The sequence below is a fragment of the Boleophthalmus pectinirostris genome, unplaced genomic scaffold (genome assembly GCF_026225935.1).
Source record: "Boleophthalmus pectinirostris isolate CB_2022bp ecotype Guang Dong unplaced genomic scaffold, ASM2622593v1 HiC_scaffold_8, whole genome shotgun sequence".
Lineage (NCBI taxonomy): Eukaryota > Metazoa > Chordata > Actinopteri > Gobiiformes > Gobiidae > Boleophthalmus > Boleophthalmus pectinirostris.
In genome coordinates this window covers 7542480-7558387 of record NW_026571515.1, presented here as the reverse complement: position 1 = coordinate 7558387, position 15908 = coordinate 7542480, and the positions used below count along the sequence as shown (strand labels likewise).

Below are 15908 nucleotides of genomic sequence, written 5' to 3'. Positions count from 1 at the left end.
TACGGCTTTAAATCCTCGGTCTCTGGAATCATTGACAACACTGAATATATGGCTCTTCGCTGATTGGCTGGTGCCTTAACTCGCACTTTCAGGGTTTTTGCGAACCGTCTATTGCAGGGGTATCCAAACGTTTTTCATCAAGGGCCACATATCGAAACACAGATGACGCAGATCGAGGGCCGTGGACTGGTGCTCAGTACAGTAAATAAATGAAATATGTGCAAGTTTATCACATTAGAATGAGCTATCAAACTTTATTCACGCCAAGATCCTTAAAATCACACACTAAATATTCAATATCCGCTTTATCAAGGTAGATTTTCAACAAACTTGCAGTAAAAAGTTAATTTTTAATTGACGCAAGGTAATTTGGGCCAATTCACCTGGAAGCCTGAGGGCCAAGAAAAATTTGTCTGACGGCCGCAATTGGCCCATGGGCCGTAGTTTGGGCATGCCTGGTCTATTATATTTTGATTCCTGACCTAGTCGCTGGAGAGAAAGGAAATTGAGCAGAGGCACTAGCTGACACCAGATTGTAAGAAGCTCTGTCCAAACTTTTAACACATAAGCCGCCATATTAGTTTTTGACACAGAGCATGTGCCTTCACGATTGGTTAACCCACCTGTCAATCACACCCTCTGATATCAGGAAGACAGGATACGTCTTTGTAAAGTTTTGCCAAAGCGTCTGGTTCTGACTGGCCCGAAAGCTTAACAACAACTAGCATGCTAACACACACACCTCCTGATGACGTGATTATAAAACGCTTTCCAGATGCAGACAGTGTCCAGTTGTCTTAATTTAATTTCACCTGCTTCTTATAGTCTACAGCGTATCAGTATCACAGACAAATTCTGCTCATACGCACAGGGTAAAATCATGTAGGCGTGACCAGATTTTCAAAATAAAACACTTGGACTCTCCCGGTTTGTGGTTGTTTTTGGTAATAATAAAATTGTGAAACGAATGCATCATTAAAGAAAACTGTTTTGCCTAATCATGACTAACGTGTGAGACAGAACAGTCACATTTTGTTTGTGTTTTGGTTATTTTTAAGCAGCTTTTCTGTATTTTACTTAAACAAATGATAATGTATGCGTCGCTTTACTGTTGACAGGGATCAAATTTGTCAAAAATTGGGACATTTCTTGTATAAAACTGGGGAAAAAAATCACTGTTTTTGGATAAATCTGCTGGGATTGGGGGCACAAAACTGGGACGTCTGGTGTAGGTCTACCACTGTAACCACTCCTACCTCAAAGCACTGACTGTATTTAATAATAATATTTAATTCTAGCTTCCTCCCATTCTCTGCTTTGATGGTTTACTTACTGTAGACATTTTCTCTTTGGCTGCACGCTGAGACTCGACTATGGTTCAGCGTCTCGTCTGTCGCTGTATTTTTGAACATTCCTCTAATTATGTGACCGACAAACTCGTAAAATCCACGCGTGTTGGCGACTTTGAGCGGATATAAAAGGAGTAGCTGCTAGGTTAAAGGAGCCCGGACCTCCCTGTACTGTCCCTGCAGCCTCGTCGCCGTCCGTCCGCGTCCCCCCCTCGCTGGGCCCCACCTCCGGCGTGAGATGTTATGTAAGCCTTTTTTTTTTTTTTGGTGGAGCCAGCCTCCTGCGCGCTGCTCCGGCCGCATTCACGCGTTTGAACACCGAAGGAAGAACATCCACAGCGGTCCGCATTGGCCAGACCCGACTCCACAAAAGACCTGCTAAAAACAACAACAACAAAAAAGCGCACGTTAGTTTAGTTTTACGTAAGTTTAGCCTGACAAAACACAACTATTACGCACGGAGGACGCGCGGCAGCTCGGCGAGAACCATGCTGCTTTTGGACGAGACCGAGACGTTTGCAGGTATGTCATAATAACGAATCATTTTGCGATTTTTGGATGCGTAAAGTTGGCGTGAAATGATTTAAGCCAACGCGTAAAATACGTGCGGAAATGTGCAGAACTAAAATTAGCCGAATTGTTTTGACGCTGCTTTGCTGTTGGACATAGGAACATGGCTAAAAGACCGCACCAAAATATGAGATAACTAGCTGTCTCACTTTCTACCGCAGAATTTGCATATTATATGGAATGGAAATTATTTTAAAGTAGAAGAAAACGATGTATTTTTTTAGCTAATATGTGCTAGAAATGTGATACGATATTAAATGTGCAAAAACGCGTTGGTATTTCTTTTGCATTTGTGATTATAACAAGTTAATTACGCGTTTAAAGCACTGCACCGATTAGAATGTGGTTGTTAATTTGCTAAAAACCTGTATTTTTAATAGTTTTGAGCGTTTAAATGCAGCCGGAACTGCCCAGATGTGTTGTTACGAAAGCGTGACACAAAGAGATGACTTGGCGTTGATCCTCTCTAATCGTTTTGGTGCACGAATAAAGCTATAATCTAGTATCAAAACGTGTGAAATTAGCGTGGAAAGTTGGTGGATTAACGCGGGGGTTTGTCGGTCAAAACCTCTTTCGTGGAACTGTACTGGACGTGCTTTTTCGTGTGGACAAGTTACTTAACGTGGTTGTGTAACAGTCTCGTCGTTTTACCGGCTCCCACGACTGCTCTTTTAATCAGAATTTCAACACTTTATTTATTCTCACGCTTTTACACGCGTTTTAAACTTCATTTCAAGTCACGAATCTTTATTTATTTGCGTTTTCTCTGACATTTCCACCCGCTTTTTTTTGTGCTGGCTGTGCTCCCGGCTCGCCTCGCATCGCTCCAACGTGTGCGCTGTTGTGGTCCCCGGTGCCGCGCGCTCAGTGGCTGGTTACACGTCTGCGTCACACTGTGCTCACCGCTGACTGGTGGATCTGGGGAGGATCTGTCCATGTGGCCGGAGAACGCGTGTGTCTGGAAAAAAAAAAAAAAAAAAAACACACATATGGTTCACGAGAGCAGTGGGTCAGGGAGACGCGTGAGTTCAACGTAATACCAGACACGAGAAACACGAATTTGGGACATTGTGTGTCTAAAATGTGATGGTTTTATAATCTACTGCGAGTGTATGTTTAAAGAGATCATATAACACGATTTTCTCATCTATTATAATGCTGTTTCCTCATCAAAAAGATACCTGGAGATTTTTTTTCCTCCACACAATGTTTAACACACAAAAGTTGCATATTTAGGCCGAGTTCTTTTGTCAAACAGAAAATAAGGAAGATCCCCACTGTGTTTTAAAACTGTGCACACCTTCACTAGAATCATTTGGATGATTTCAGCTCTGGAATTGCGAATTTGCGCTAAACTAAAGGTTAAAAAGGTAGCGGTTAACATGAAAACTACCAAGGTGGTACAGAGCATTTTGAGCTTTGGAGATGTAGGGCCAGTTTACACGAGAACAATGTTAAAAATGTATTTATTTATGTAGTTTGCTGTTAGGTCTGCCTAAACATTGTAAACAAGAAGAAAGACAAGAGATTAATTCAGTTTTACTCGCGAGGAGAACGGGCAGAGAGTGGGCATCAAAACCAACAGTCTCCACACGTTCTGATGCCTCAAGGCCGTTCTCCTCTTTTTATTTCATTAGGAGGCCCTAGTTACAGAATGATAATTCTCAAGGGGAAGGGGAAACAGTAAAGACATAATAAGAAATGATGAAGCTATGCATAGTCCAAACACATAAAACATGATTAACAATCAGGAGGTGCCTTAGGTCAGACACCATCATAACTCTTGCATGTGTGACAGTGGGAGTTGGCTTCATGTGAGGAATCATCTCGAGGTTCACTAGAGCGATAGGACACTGCACACAGTTGTCAAACACACAGAGGTTATTCATTTTCATACAAGTGATTGGTACATTATAAATCAAAGAATTGTAGTACATAAATGGTTAACTCATAGGCCTAGAATATCACACAAGTATTTAGCAAATATGGGATAATAAAATTATTCTGACATTTGCACATAAGGTTTAAGGTTTGACGTTCTTTATTTGTCATTCAAGCATGCGAGAGAACACATGACAGAACGAAATGTGCTCCCCGAGGCCCAGTGATCCAGAGAGAGTTTAATAACATAATAATAAAAACTAGGAAAAAAACTAGGTGCCGGAAGATGCAAAAAACCCCAAAAGGGCTCATATTAAAGCGTCCACCTTATGAATACATAAAAAATTGAACATTATCGCTGTGCATTTAAAAAAAATTATAATAAAATGAAATAAAAACTTACATTTAAACACCATGGATTACTGGTCAGATCTGCTCACGTCGCGTACGCGTTTACGTCTTTTTTACGACTTTTGCGTCACCGTATACGCGCAGATTTCCTCTCGAAAACGCTCGTCTAAACGCGGAATAAAAAGTGAAGCCGCGACGTCACCTTTTGCGTCTTCTGCTCAGACCGTCATCATATAAACGTAGCCTTAGACACAAATAAAACTCACTCTTCGATCAAAAGTGCTGCCTGAAGATTAAATAAAAACTATTGGTAACATTTATAACCTTCTGAACAAATTACACTAAGCGATACAACATCTGAAATTCACTTCCAGCATCATTTTGAAGATGAATTGTCGACATTTCTTATTGCTTTGTGTTCGCCTGTAGTTATTTTGGATGATTTTAAGATTATAAATGTGTATAATCCAACTGTTACTGTACTCAGATTACATATTTTCAGTGCAAGTGTTCAGTTACTTCCCAACTCTGGCTGTAACTTATTGTTTTTTGATGCTGTTTGCGTTGTCTTGCTGTGTTTTACAAGCATGTCACACATCAACGCTCTCCTGATGCTGGAACCTTTCCCGCTGGTCACCGATAAGCATTTCTGGCTCCGAGTTTTGCTTTGTCTCCGTTGCCGTAGCAGCAGTGCGTCAGCGATAGTAAAAAATTCCCAAAAGTACAGCGTGTTCCCGGGGTTGTTCCGTGGAGTCGTTATATTTCGTCTGGGACAGCCTGTGCCTAAGCTAAGAGGATAGAGATTCAGAAAAGGTGTGTGGCCAAATGCTGTTAAATGCGAGGTAGGCATGTGCGACTCAATAGCGCCACCTTAAGATCGAGGCTCGTGTGTGAAAGGCATTTGAGGTGAGAGGCTGAACGAGGATACTGCCAGGCGTACAGCAAAATGCAAAGAGGGTGGATCGTGCGGTTTGTGATTTTTGGAGCGTTCTATCGTGTTATAATGTTGTTCCTTCGTCAAAAACATGCCTGAAGTGCTTTTATGTCATTCATGCATGTTTGAGTAATCCCGTGATCTCTCCAAAGCCCTATTCAAACCCTTCTTAGCTGTACGTTCTTGTCCAAGTCACGTCACTCATGCTCCCTCACGGCATTTTCTCATAAATACACAAAAGCGCGACACAAAAACAACAACTACAACTTCACAAACCTGTTGCAATGTGCAGTAGTTTCATTCGCTCTGACACAGGGAGCAAAACAAAATATGGACTCAGAGCATCAAAACTGAAACTTAGAAAATATTTTTATACACTCTGCTAAAAATCCGTGTGTCATTCGTTCATTCGTTTTTCGTTATAAAACCAAAATTAAGGAAGCGAAAAAAACAAAAATTTTCTTCATTATTTGTCTCCAAAACCAAAATGAAAAGCGGATAACAGATAATGATTCTGGGACTAGACCAGGACTAGTCCCAGTCTCAGTCCTGATCTGAGTTCTGATCTGGGCCCAGGCTCAGTCCCGGTCTGGTCTGGTCCCGGTCTCAGTCCCGGTCTCAGTCCTGGTCTCAGTCCCAGTCTGGTCCTGGTCTGGTCCTAATCTGGTCCTGGTCTCAGTCCTGATCACCGGACATTTTACGTGGGCGCACCTCCTGACACTCAGTCCTGGTTCAGTCCTGGTTCAGTCCTGGTTCAGTCCTGGTTCAGTCCTGGTTCAGTCCCGGTTCAGTCCTGGTTCAGTCCTGGTTCAGTCCTGGTTCAGTCCTGGTTCAGTCTGGCATTGCAGTTTTACAGAAACACGAAACAGCTGCTATCCGTTTTTTCCAAACACAAAATCGAAAAACTTTAAAAAATGAATCGTTATCCGTTTTTTCATTTTGGTTTTGGAGACAAATAATGAAGAAAATTGTAGTTTTTTCGTTTTCTTATTTTTGATTTTATATTGAAAAACGAATGAACGAATGATACACAGATTTGCTAATATAGTAGTTTTAAAATTAATTATTTAGTCAACAATAGACTAAAATAAAAGCTTTTTTTTCCATTTTTGGTTGAGTTTATTGCACAGAAAAACGTATAAACGCACGTGTCATCACTACACAAACGGTACACAAAAAACACGGTTCAGTACGTAAATCGGTTTTGAGGTCACGGTTTGGTTCATTTTCGGTACAATGCAAAACCATTGGCTTGTTTTTTGTTTGTGTGTTTATTAAACCAACATTTTATTTTAACGTTATACAAATGAAAAAATTAAATAAATGCGATGTGCTGCTTGGTAATACTAATAAGTTAAATAAAATATTCTCAAATAAGCAACAAATGTATGAATGAAATATTATTAAAAAAAAATTAAATTCCTTGTAAACAGCAAAACAAAACCAGTTCCAGGATGAAGTTTTACTCAATCTTCAAAAAGACCGCGGCGCGAGGATCCACGTGGTTCAAAGGGACATAGTCTAGCCTGATTCATCAGCCGGTTTCACTTCGTGGAAACCGTCTGACCTCGCAGCATTTGGATTTGTTCGTTCCACGGTAGACGGGTACTTTTTATCATTTACCCAATCGCTGCTATTTGGTCGTGACGTATGTAATGCGTCGCTAACAGGACTAACTGGTATATTAAGCTTTTCCCAAATCCCATAGGAAGAAGGACAATAACGTCTTTCCACTTGATAAAACTCACCAAACATTCTCTTTGTTCCGGCTTTAAATCCTCAATCTCGGGAATCGTTGCCAACACAGAATGTATGACTCTTCGCTGATTGTCTGATGCCTGAACTTGCACTTCCGGGGTTTTTGCGAACCATTTAGTGTAGGGGTGTCCAAACTTTTTTCATCAAGGGCCACATATTTAAACACAGACGAAGCAGAGGGCCGTAGACTGGAGTGCAATACAGTGAATAACTGAAATATGTGCATGTTTAAACACATTACAATGAACCATCAGTCTTTATTCCTGCTAAGATTCTTAAAACCAAACACTAAATATTAAATATGAGCTTTATCAAGGTAGATTTTCAAAAAACTTGCAGTAAAAAGTTAATTTTTCATTGATGCAAGGCAAATTGGGCCAATTCATCTGGAAGCCTGAGGGCCAAGAAAAATTTGTCTGAGGGCTGCATTTGGCCCCCGGGCCATAGTTTGGACATGCCTGATTTAGTGTATTCCGATTTCTGACCTAGTCCCTGGAGAGAAATAAAACTGAGCAGAGGCACTAGGTGGCACCAGCCTGGCTAGACGTAATCAAGGCAGGGGGGCAATTGTTGTTAAGATGGTCGCCCTAACTATAAAGCGCTGCGGGAAACACTGCCACCCCGATCGCAGACGAGGTCCTTTGTCAATATTAAAGAGCCGAGCCTACGTGTCGCTTCACATGTAGCGGCGGAACGTAAACACACACAGATTGCGCAAATTCAGTCATGCAGAGCCGCGCATCGTACCTGATGTCCCAATCCGAAACAGTTCAGCACAAAAACACGTATCGTTACAGCTCTTGTCCTTACTCTGAGCACGCTTGCATTTCCACAAACCTGACTCGTATCGGAGGAAAACAGGAAAGAACAACTAAAAATGCAGGATTTGTGTGTTTAAATCATGCGTGAATAAAACAAAACACCAACTCCGGGTGTGTTTGCGACGAGGAAACAACATCATAACATACATCAAAAATCGCGTAATATTGGCTGTCTAAAAAAAACGCGATAAAAGGAACAAAACTTCTCACTTCTGGTTGAAAACTTTACTGCTTTTGTGCGTTTTAGTTGATGGTTGTCAGAATCAGAAAGGACAACGTGGATGGGGCCAATGGTTCAGACTGAAGATTGTATTTGAAATCAGCTACAGGCCCTTTAAATATAGACGCGCTTGACGTTGAAAGTAAAGCTGCAGTATATGTTCAGTACAGGGTAATTGCTGGACCATTATGTGTCCTACTCAGAGCACATAGTTACATGAACCTTTTGTAATGGTCTTGTATAACGTCTGGAATCTCCTGCCTCTGTTTCATTGTTCACTTTTATTCACTGTACAACCAATGGAATGAGATTATAAAGGTGCAATGTATAACTTCTAAAAAATCTATGAAATGTTATAATAGTTAAGTCTGGGTTAGTCCTCTGTTTGTCCTGGGTTAGACCTAGTTTAGATCTGGTTTAGTCTTGGATTAGGTCTGGATTAATCCTGGGTTAGTCCTGGTTTAGTGCTGTTTAAGACATGGTTTAGTTGTATTTTAGACCTACTTTTGACCTGGTTTTTGTAGTTGGTTTCATCTGGTTTAGTCCTGGGTTTATCTTCTCGTTTAGTCCAGGGTTAGATCGGGTTTAGTCCTAGTTTAGACCTGGGTTAGATCTGGTTTATTTCTGTCTTAGACCTACTTTAGACCTGACTTAGTCTTGGGTTAGATCTGGTTTAGACTTGGTTTAGGCCTGGGTTTAATCCTGGGTTTAGATTCTGGTTTAGTCCTGGGTTAGATCTGGTTTAATCCTAGTTTAGACCCGGGTCAGATCTGGTTTATTTCTGATTTAGTCCTACCTGACTTAGTCCTGGGTTAGACTTGGGTTAGACCTGGTTTAGACCTGATTTAGTCCTGGGATAGGCCGAGTGTAGTCCTGAATTAGTCCTGGATTAGATCCGGTTTTGACCTGGTTTAGTCCTGGGTTAGATGTGGTTTAGTTCTATTTTAGCCCTAATTTAGACCTGATTTAGACCTGGTTTGGACCTGACTTAGTCTTGGGTTAGATCTGGGTTAGACTTGGTTTAGGCCTGGTTTAGTCCTGGGTTTAGATTCTGGTTTAGTCCTGGTTTATATCAGGTTTAGTCCTAGTTTAGTTCTATTTTAGCCCTAGTTTAGACATGATTTAGACCTGACTTAGTCCTGGGTTAGACCAGGTTTAGACTTGATTTACTCCTGGGTTTAGATTCTGGTTTAGTCATGGGTTAGATCTGGTTTAGTTCTATTTTCGCCCTAGTTTAGACCTGACATAGTCCTAGTTCAGATCTGGTTTAGACCTTGTTTAGTTGTGCTTTAGACCTGACTTAGTCCTGCGTTAGACCTGCTTTACTCCTGGTTTATTCCTAGGTCAGACCTGGTTTAGTCCTGGATTTAGATTCTGGTTTAGTCCTGGGTTTGATCTGGTTTAGTTTTATTTTAGCCCTAGTTCAGACCTGGTTTAGACCTGCTTTAGACCTGCTTTAGTCCTGCATTAGACCTGGTTTCCTCCTGGTTTATTCCTGGCTCGGACCTGGTTTAGTCCCCTATAAACATGTTCTGAAATAGTACACGGAATTCTTGTTTTCGTTTCACGTTTCAGTCTTCTCTCAAACGCTCACACTCCTCGTCAAACTGTTTACTAAATCCCCCTGAAGACAAAAATCAAAATTTACGTGCAAAAATTTCAAACCAAATACTAAAAATTACACTTTTTACTTTACAATTTTTGTCAAACACGGTACAGTCTCGGTGGCAACAGGTGGTGAAGTCAGCACGTTCAGTTTGTTTATTTAACAGACCGATTTTGTTGTTTCGCGTCATTTATTCTGGTGCTTTTTTTTGCTTTTTTAAATCCTAGATTGTGCTTTCCTCCGGTCCGGACCTCCCCTATAATAACTGGATGACGTGTGTCCCCGTGTTTTTGAATGCGGGTCTGGTATGGACTTTCAGAGAGAGTACACTGTGTGCCCTGTTGGCTGCTCGGGCGAATGCTTTACGTAACTCTCCTCCTCCCTCCCTCCCTCCCTCCCTCGTTCCCTCTCTCCGTCTCTCCTTCCTTTTACCGTCCTCTTTCCTTTCCCTTCTTCTGTGTCCTTTCTTCTCTCTCCCCCCTTTCTGCTCGTGTTCGCTCTGTCCTTTCTTGACGCTCAGCTCTCTTCTCACCCCTTCTCTTCTTCTTTCTCACATCTTTCTCTCTCTCTCCTCTCCTCTCTCCTTCTCCTGCCTCGCTCTGCTCTTTCACTCTTCCACCTCTCCTTTCCTCCTCCCTCTCTCTCTCATCCTCCTCTCCCTCCTCTTCTTTTCTTCTCCTTTTCTCCTTCCCCCCATGTCTCTCCTCCCCCCTCCCTCTCTCTCTTCCCTTCCCTCTTCCACCTCTCCTTTCCTCACCCTCTACTTCCCTCCTCCCTCTCTCTCCTCTTCTTCCTCTCTTCCCTCTCTCCTTCTCCTCACTCTCTCTGCCCTTTCTCTCTTCCCTTCCCTCTTCCACCTCTCCTTTCCTCACCCTCTACTTCCCTCCTCCATCTCTCTTCACTTCTTCCCTCTCTCCCTCTTTCCTCCCTTTCTCCTTCCCCATCTCCCTCCTCACTCTCTCTCCTCTTTCTCGCTTCCCTTCCCTTTTCCACCTCTCCTTTCCTCACCCTCTCCTTCCCTCTCCCTCTCTCTCCCCTCTTCTCCTTTTCCTCCCTCTCTCTGCCCTTTCTCTCTTCCCTTCCCTCTTCCACCTCTCCTTTCCTCACCCTCTACTTCCCTCCTCCCTCTCTCTCCTCTTCTTCCTCTCTTCCCTCTCTCCTTCTCCTCACTCTCTCTGCTCTTTCTCTCTTCCCTTCCCTCTTCCACCTCTCCTTTCCTCACCCTCTACTTCCCTCCTCCATCTCTCTTCACTTCTTCCTCTCTTCCCTCTCTCCCTCTTTCCTCCCTTTCTCCTTCCCCATCTCCCTCCTCACTCTCTCTCCTCTTTCTCGCTTCCCTTCCCTTTTCCACCTCTCCTTTCCTCACCCTCTCCTTCCCTCCTCCCTCTCTCTCCACTTCTTCCTCTCTACTCTCTCTCCTTCTCCTCACTCTCTCTGCTCTTTCTCTCTTCCCTTCCCTCTTCCACCTCTCCTTTCCTCACCCTCTACTTCCCTCCTCCCTCTCTCTCCTCTTCTTCCTCTCTTCCCTCTCTCCTTCTCCTCACTCTCTCTGCCCTTTCTCTCTTCCCTTCCCTCTTCCACCTCTCCTTTCCTCACCCTCTACTTCCCTCCTCCATCTCTCTTCACTTCTTCCTCTCTTCCCTCTCTCCCTCTTTCCTCCCTTTCTCCTTCCCCATCTCCCTCCTCACTCTCTCTCCTCTTTCTCGCTTCCCTTCCCTCTTCCGCCTCTCCTTTCCTCACCCTCTCCTTCCCTCCTCCCTCTCTCCACTTCTTCCTCTCTACTCTCTCTCCTCCTCCTCCTTCTTCTCTCCCTCCCTCCCTCTCTCCTCCTCCTCACTCTCTCTGCTCTTTCTCTCTTCCTTCCCTCTTCCACCTCTCCTTTCCTCCCCCTCTCCTTCCCTCCTCCCTCTCTCTCCCCTCTTCTCTCCTTTTCCTCCCTCTCTCTGCCCTTTCTCTCTCCCCGTCCCTCTTCCACCTCTCCTTTCCTCCCCCTCTCCTTCCCTCCTCCCTCCCTCTCTCTCCACTTTTTCCCTTTCTCTGCTCTTCCTCCTCCTTTGCTCCTCTCTCTCTCTCTCTTTCTCTCCTTCCCTCCTCCCTCTCTTCTCCTCCCTCCCTCCCTCCTTCCTTCCTCTCTCTTTAGCAGCTGCAGTCTGACACAGTGGCCTACAAACCAATAGTCCTACCTCAGCTCACCCCACGCTCGCTCTGTTCCTCTCGTGTATCTCTCCTCTTACATAACCTCACTTCTACTTCTAATGTTGGAAAACAAAATTAAATCCTTGGTAAAAAAAAAACAAAAAAAAAAAAAAAAACAACAACGCCATGCCAGAACTTACAGGACTTATAAAAAAAAAAAAAAGAAAAGCTGATCAAAAATACCTGTATTAATCACAGTTTGGTGTTAAACGTTTCGATGTTCATGGAGACCAAACCAGACCAAGTTACAGGTCAGATCCGTGGAGAGGTGACCCCGCTCATTTTGTCTAATTTATTTTTGAGCTATAAAACCACCTTTAATTTAATAAATGTAAGGTAGAGCTGTTTATTTTAATTCAGTTTTCACATCTGGATAGTGATGCAGATCAGAGGAGTATGAGGAAATGTTTGATATTTCATGATAATGTTTGATAATCATTTTATTGTGAATTTTTCATTGTATTTTAATCCATGTTCGAATCTAATTAATTTAATCCAAGTTGCGTAAATCTAATTTATTTATTATTATTATATTTTTTTATGCAATAATGTTTTTTAATGATTTTATTTATAAAAATGTATTAGCCTTTTTGAGGTTTTTTCTTTTGCCTCTTCGTATACCTACTTTTTAAATCTATGTTTTTTGTTTTTTTTTATTTTTTATTTTTTTTTTTTTTATGTTATATATCTGCAAGAATAAATACTTTTTTTTTTTTTTAAGTCATATTGTGGAACATTCCGGGCAGAGCAATGACATCTCCAGTAAAAACATTTCATTTTTATTTTATTTATATATATATATATTTTTTAAATTTGTTTATTTGTTTGTTTATTTATTTATTTTTACATTTTCATACACACTATATATATATATATATATATATATATATATATATATATATATATATATATATATATATATATATATATATATATATCTCATATTACTGTGTTGTGAAGAATTAAAAGTAGATTGAAGTTGATAGTATTCCCATAATAGTTGAACTCTAGTTGAGGTTTTAGTGTGTTTATGTCAGTGATTAATTTGAAATGGCAAAGTGTCAGGAAGTAAACCCGTACGTCCTTGTAGTACTTTCACTGAGTTGAATCCAGATGCTTAGCAGTTATTTTTTCCTGCGTCCGTTGTTGTTACATAAGGAAGCTGTCAAGTTCGCGATACCATCTTTTGTCTTCGCTTTACGTAACTGACAGGAAATGGCCCTCGAGGTGCTCCGTACTTTAAACCTGTTTTTTTTTTCCCCCAACTCAAATGAGGCCGATTCCCTTCACCTCAGATCACCTGCTCTGCTCTATAAATGACTCCGTTTGTTTGAATTGGCGGAGAATTCAGAAGAAGAGTCCGAACTACACAGTTTCAGCAGATGTTACGATTTAGGTCACGGCTTTAAATGGTGAAGTTGATTTTATAGTCGGGGATGGTGAAACTGGGGTAGTAGTAGAAGTAGTATTTGTTGTAGTTGTTGTAGTTTTAGTAGTTGTAGTAGTTGTTGTAATTATGATTGTAGTAGTAGAAGTTGTTGTTGTTGTTTTAGTTGTAGTTTTTGTAGTTGTAGGTGCAGTTTAGTAGTAGTAGTAGTAGTAGTAGTAGTTGTATTTGTAGGAGTTGTAGTAGTTGTAGTAGTAGTAGGAGTAGTTGTATTTGTAGGAGTTGTAGTAGTTGTAGTAGTAGTAGGAGTAGTTGTATTTGTAGGAGCTGTAATTGTTGTAGTTTAGTAGTAGTAGCAGCAGTAGCAGTAGTAGTAGTAGTAGTAGTAGCAGTAGTAGCAGCAGTAGTAGTAGTAGTAATAGTAGTAGTAGTTGTAGGTGCAGTTTAGTAATGGTAGTAGTAGTTGTAATTTTAGGAGTTGTTGTAGTTTAGTTGTAGTAGTATTTAGTATTTATAGTAGTTGTAGTAGTAGTTGTTGTAGTTAGTTAGTAGTTGTTGTAGTAGTAGCTGTAGTTTAGTTGTAGTGTAGTTGTAGTAGTAGTAGTATTGTATAGTGTAGTAGTAGTAGTTGTTAGTATTGTTTAGTAGTTAGTTGTTAGTAGTTTGTAGTAGTAGTTAGTTGTAGTTTAGTTGTAGTTGTTGTAGTAACTGTTGTAGTTGTAGTTATAGTAGTAGTAGTAGATGTAGGTGTAGTTTAGTAGTTGTTGTAGTTTAGTTGTAGTTGTAGTTGTAGTAGTAGTATGTTAGTACTAGTAGTAGTAGTATTGTAGTAGTAGTGTAGTAGTGTAGTAGTAGTAGTAGTAGTTGTAGTTGTAGTTTAGTAGTAGTTGTAGTAGTAGTAGTTAGTAGTTGTAGTGTAGTGTGTAGTAACTGTTATAGTTGTAGTTATAGTAGTAGTAGTAGATGTAGGTGTAGTTTAGTAGTTGTTGTAGTAGTAGCAGTAGCAGTAGCAGTGTTTGTAGTAGCTGTAGTTGTAGTTTAGTTGTAGTAGTTGGTTAAAAGTTGCCTAGAAACTATTAAATACTGCTTGAGTTAAAGATAAAATAGAGATATATCGGTTGGCTGATTTATCTTTATATCGATATTTGCTCTGTTTAGCGTATTAGATATCGGCCTAAAATAGCCAACGAAGACCGATATTCCGACGGACAAATTCTTTTTACTTTTTTTTGTGAAGATGTTGCTTTGTCTGGAATGTTTCGTGGTGTGGCAAATCCGTATGTTTACCTCCTTTCCAACCAAATCTGTCCTTTAAATTTATCGAGAAGGTTTAAACTTTTCAAATACACGTTCAAAACTAGAATAGATCTCCTCGTGTCGTAATCCACATAGGTCAGTTAGGTCGTCTTTTGGGTTTTTAATTTCATTTTCAGGTTAAAATTTGCCTGTCCCTCCGCAGTGTGGTCTGGACGTGCAGTTCTTCTGTTGTGTAACTGAACCAGGTCATTACATAAGATCCAACCTCGGCTATGGAGACCCAACGCTGCCAAATCAATCATAAAAATGAGTCTGCATTTCTTCTTTTATTTCTTTTTATCTACGAGATATCCTTATCGTACATTCATAGACACACGCAGGCGAATATGTAGGACACGAGAGCGATTTGCGATGTCCGCACGAGGAATCTAACCTTCAAACTGTGAGCGAGAATGTGCAAAAATGTGACTGTAAATGTCGTAGTTGAGGAGCGAATATTATATGAAACGTGAAATGGAGCATGAAATTAAATTACGCGAGACCTTTATGGCCATTTTACTTATTTTTGCTTATTTTTCTGTCATTTTTAACTATTTCTTTTATAGACGATACACACAATATTGAGTATATAACAGTTGCAATATTTTTTTATTATTTTTTTTTGCCTACCATCTAAAATCTTATCAAATATAGGCAACATCGCAGTTTTCTTGTTTCCACCACCTTCCTTGCTTCTCCCTGGGTCAGTTCACGTACAACTGTAAATCCAGATCAAATCTAGACTGATATCTCTCTGTTTTTTTTGTTGTTTGTTTGTTTGTTTTATACGGATTGATATCAGTCTGGTCCCAATGCCATCTGTTGTATCGCAAACGTTATCGTCCAATCAGATCCGTTTTTTTCAGTGACGCTTGTGAAATGAAAGAGCTCATTGTTCACATGTCATTAATACATAATCACATTTCTCTCACTTCAGATTAACAGTTTATTGCTTCGTTTATTGATTTTGCAGATGTCCGCCTTTATTTTTCAGGCTACTGTGATATTTTTTCCGTAATTATTTCTAACAGCGACAGACCATGCGTGTCTCTGATTGGCTAATCCACCTGTCAATCACGTCCATCCGAAAACAAGGAGATTCACCAGTGACCAGACTCTTCATAAAGTATTGAACAAGTGTGTATTCTGAATTCCAGATCATTTGAAGACCACTGAGCCAGACAAAGTGTTGCTTAAAATATTTAATCATGCACTTTCACTTCTTCCACTTACGATATTTGGATTGAAAAGGTGAGAGAGATTTGTCAGATGGAGCAAATCACTTGTTCTTTGAGACTTCACAGAGAGCACTTCATTAAGAGATGGAGTCCCACGTTTGCTCTATTATTCCAGAAATCTTAGCATATTTAAATTTTTTTTTATCATTATTCATTTATTTTATTTTATTTTATTTTTAACTTTTTTTTAAACTATTAATATAATTGTATAATGTATAATTCTTTCTATTATTATTATTATTATTATTTTATTTAATTTAATTTTTTTCTATACTGTTTGGTCTCTAAATGTACTTGCACA

The 15908-nt window shown here is 40.4% G+C and overlaps 1 protein-coding gene across 4 annotated transcripts in view; it reads left to right on the top strand.

The window, feature by feature from the left end:
- LOC110156037 (helicase ARIP4-like) overlaps positions 1–15908 on the top strand; it is a 190056-nt gene that overhangs the window by 118880 nt on the left and 55268 nt on the right. The window contains exon 1 of one of the 4 annotated variants that reach the window (XM_055165552.1): positions 1630–1871. The exons of the other annotated variants lie outside the window; for them this stretch is intronic. Within the exon in view, the coding sequence (XP_055021527.1) occupies positions 1838–1871 (34 nt within the window). The 5' untranslated portion in view covers positions 1630–1837. Of the gene's footprint in view, positions 1–1629; positions 1872–15908 lie in introns of those variants that run through there. 4 annotated transcript variants of the gene reach the window in all.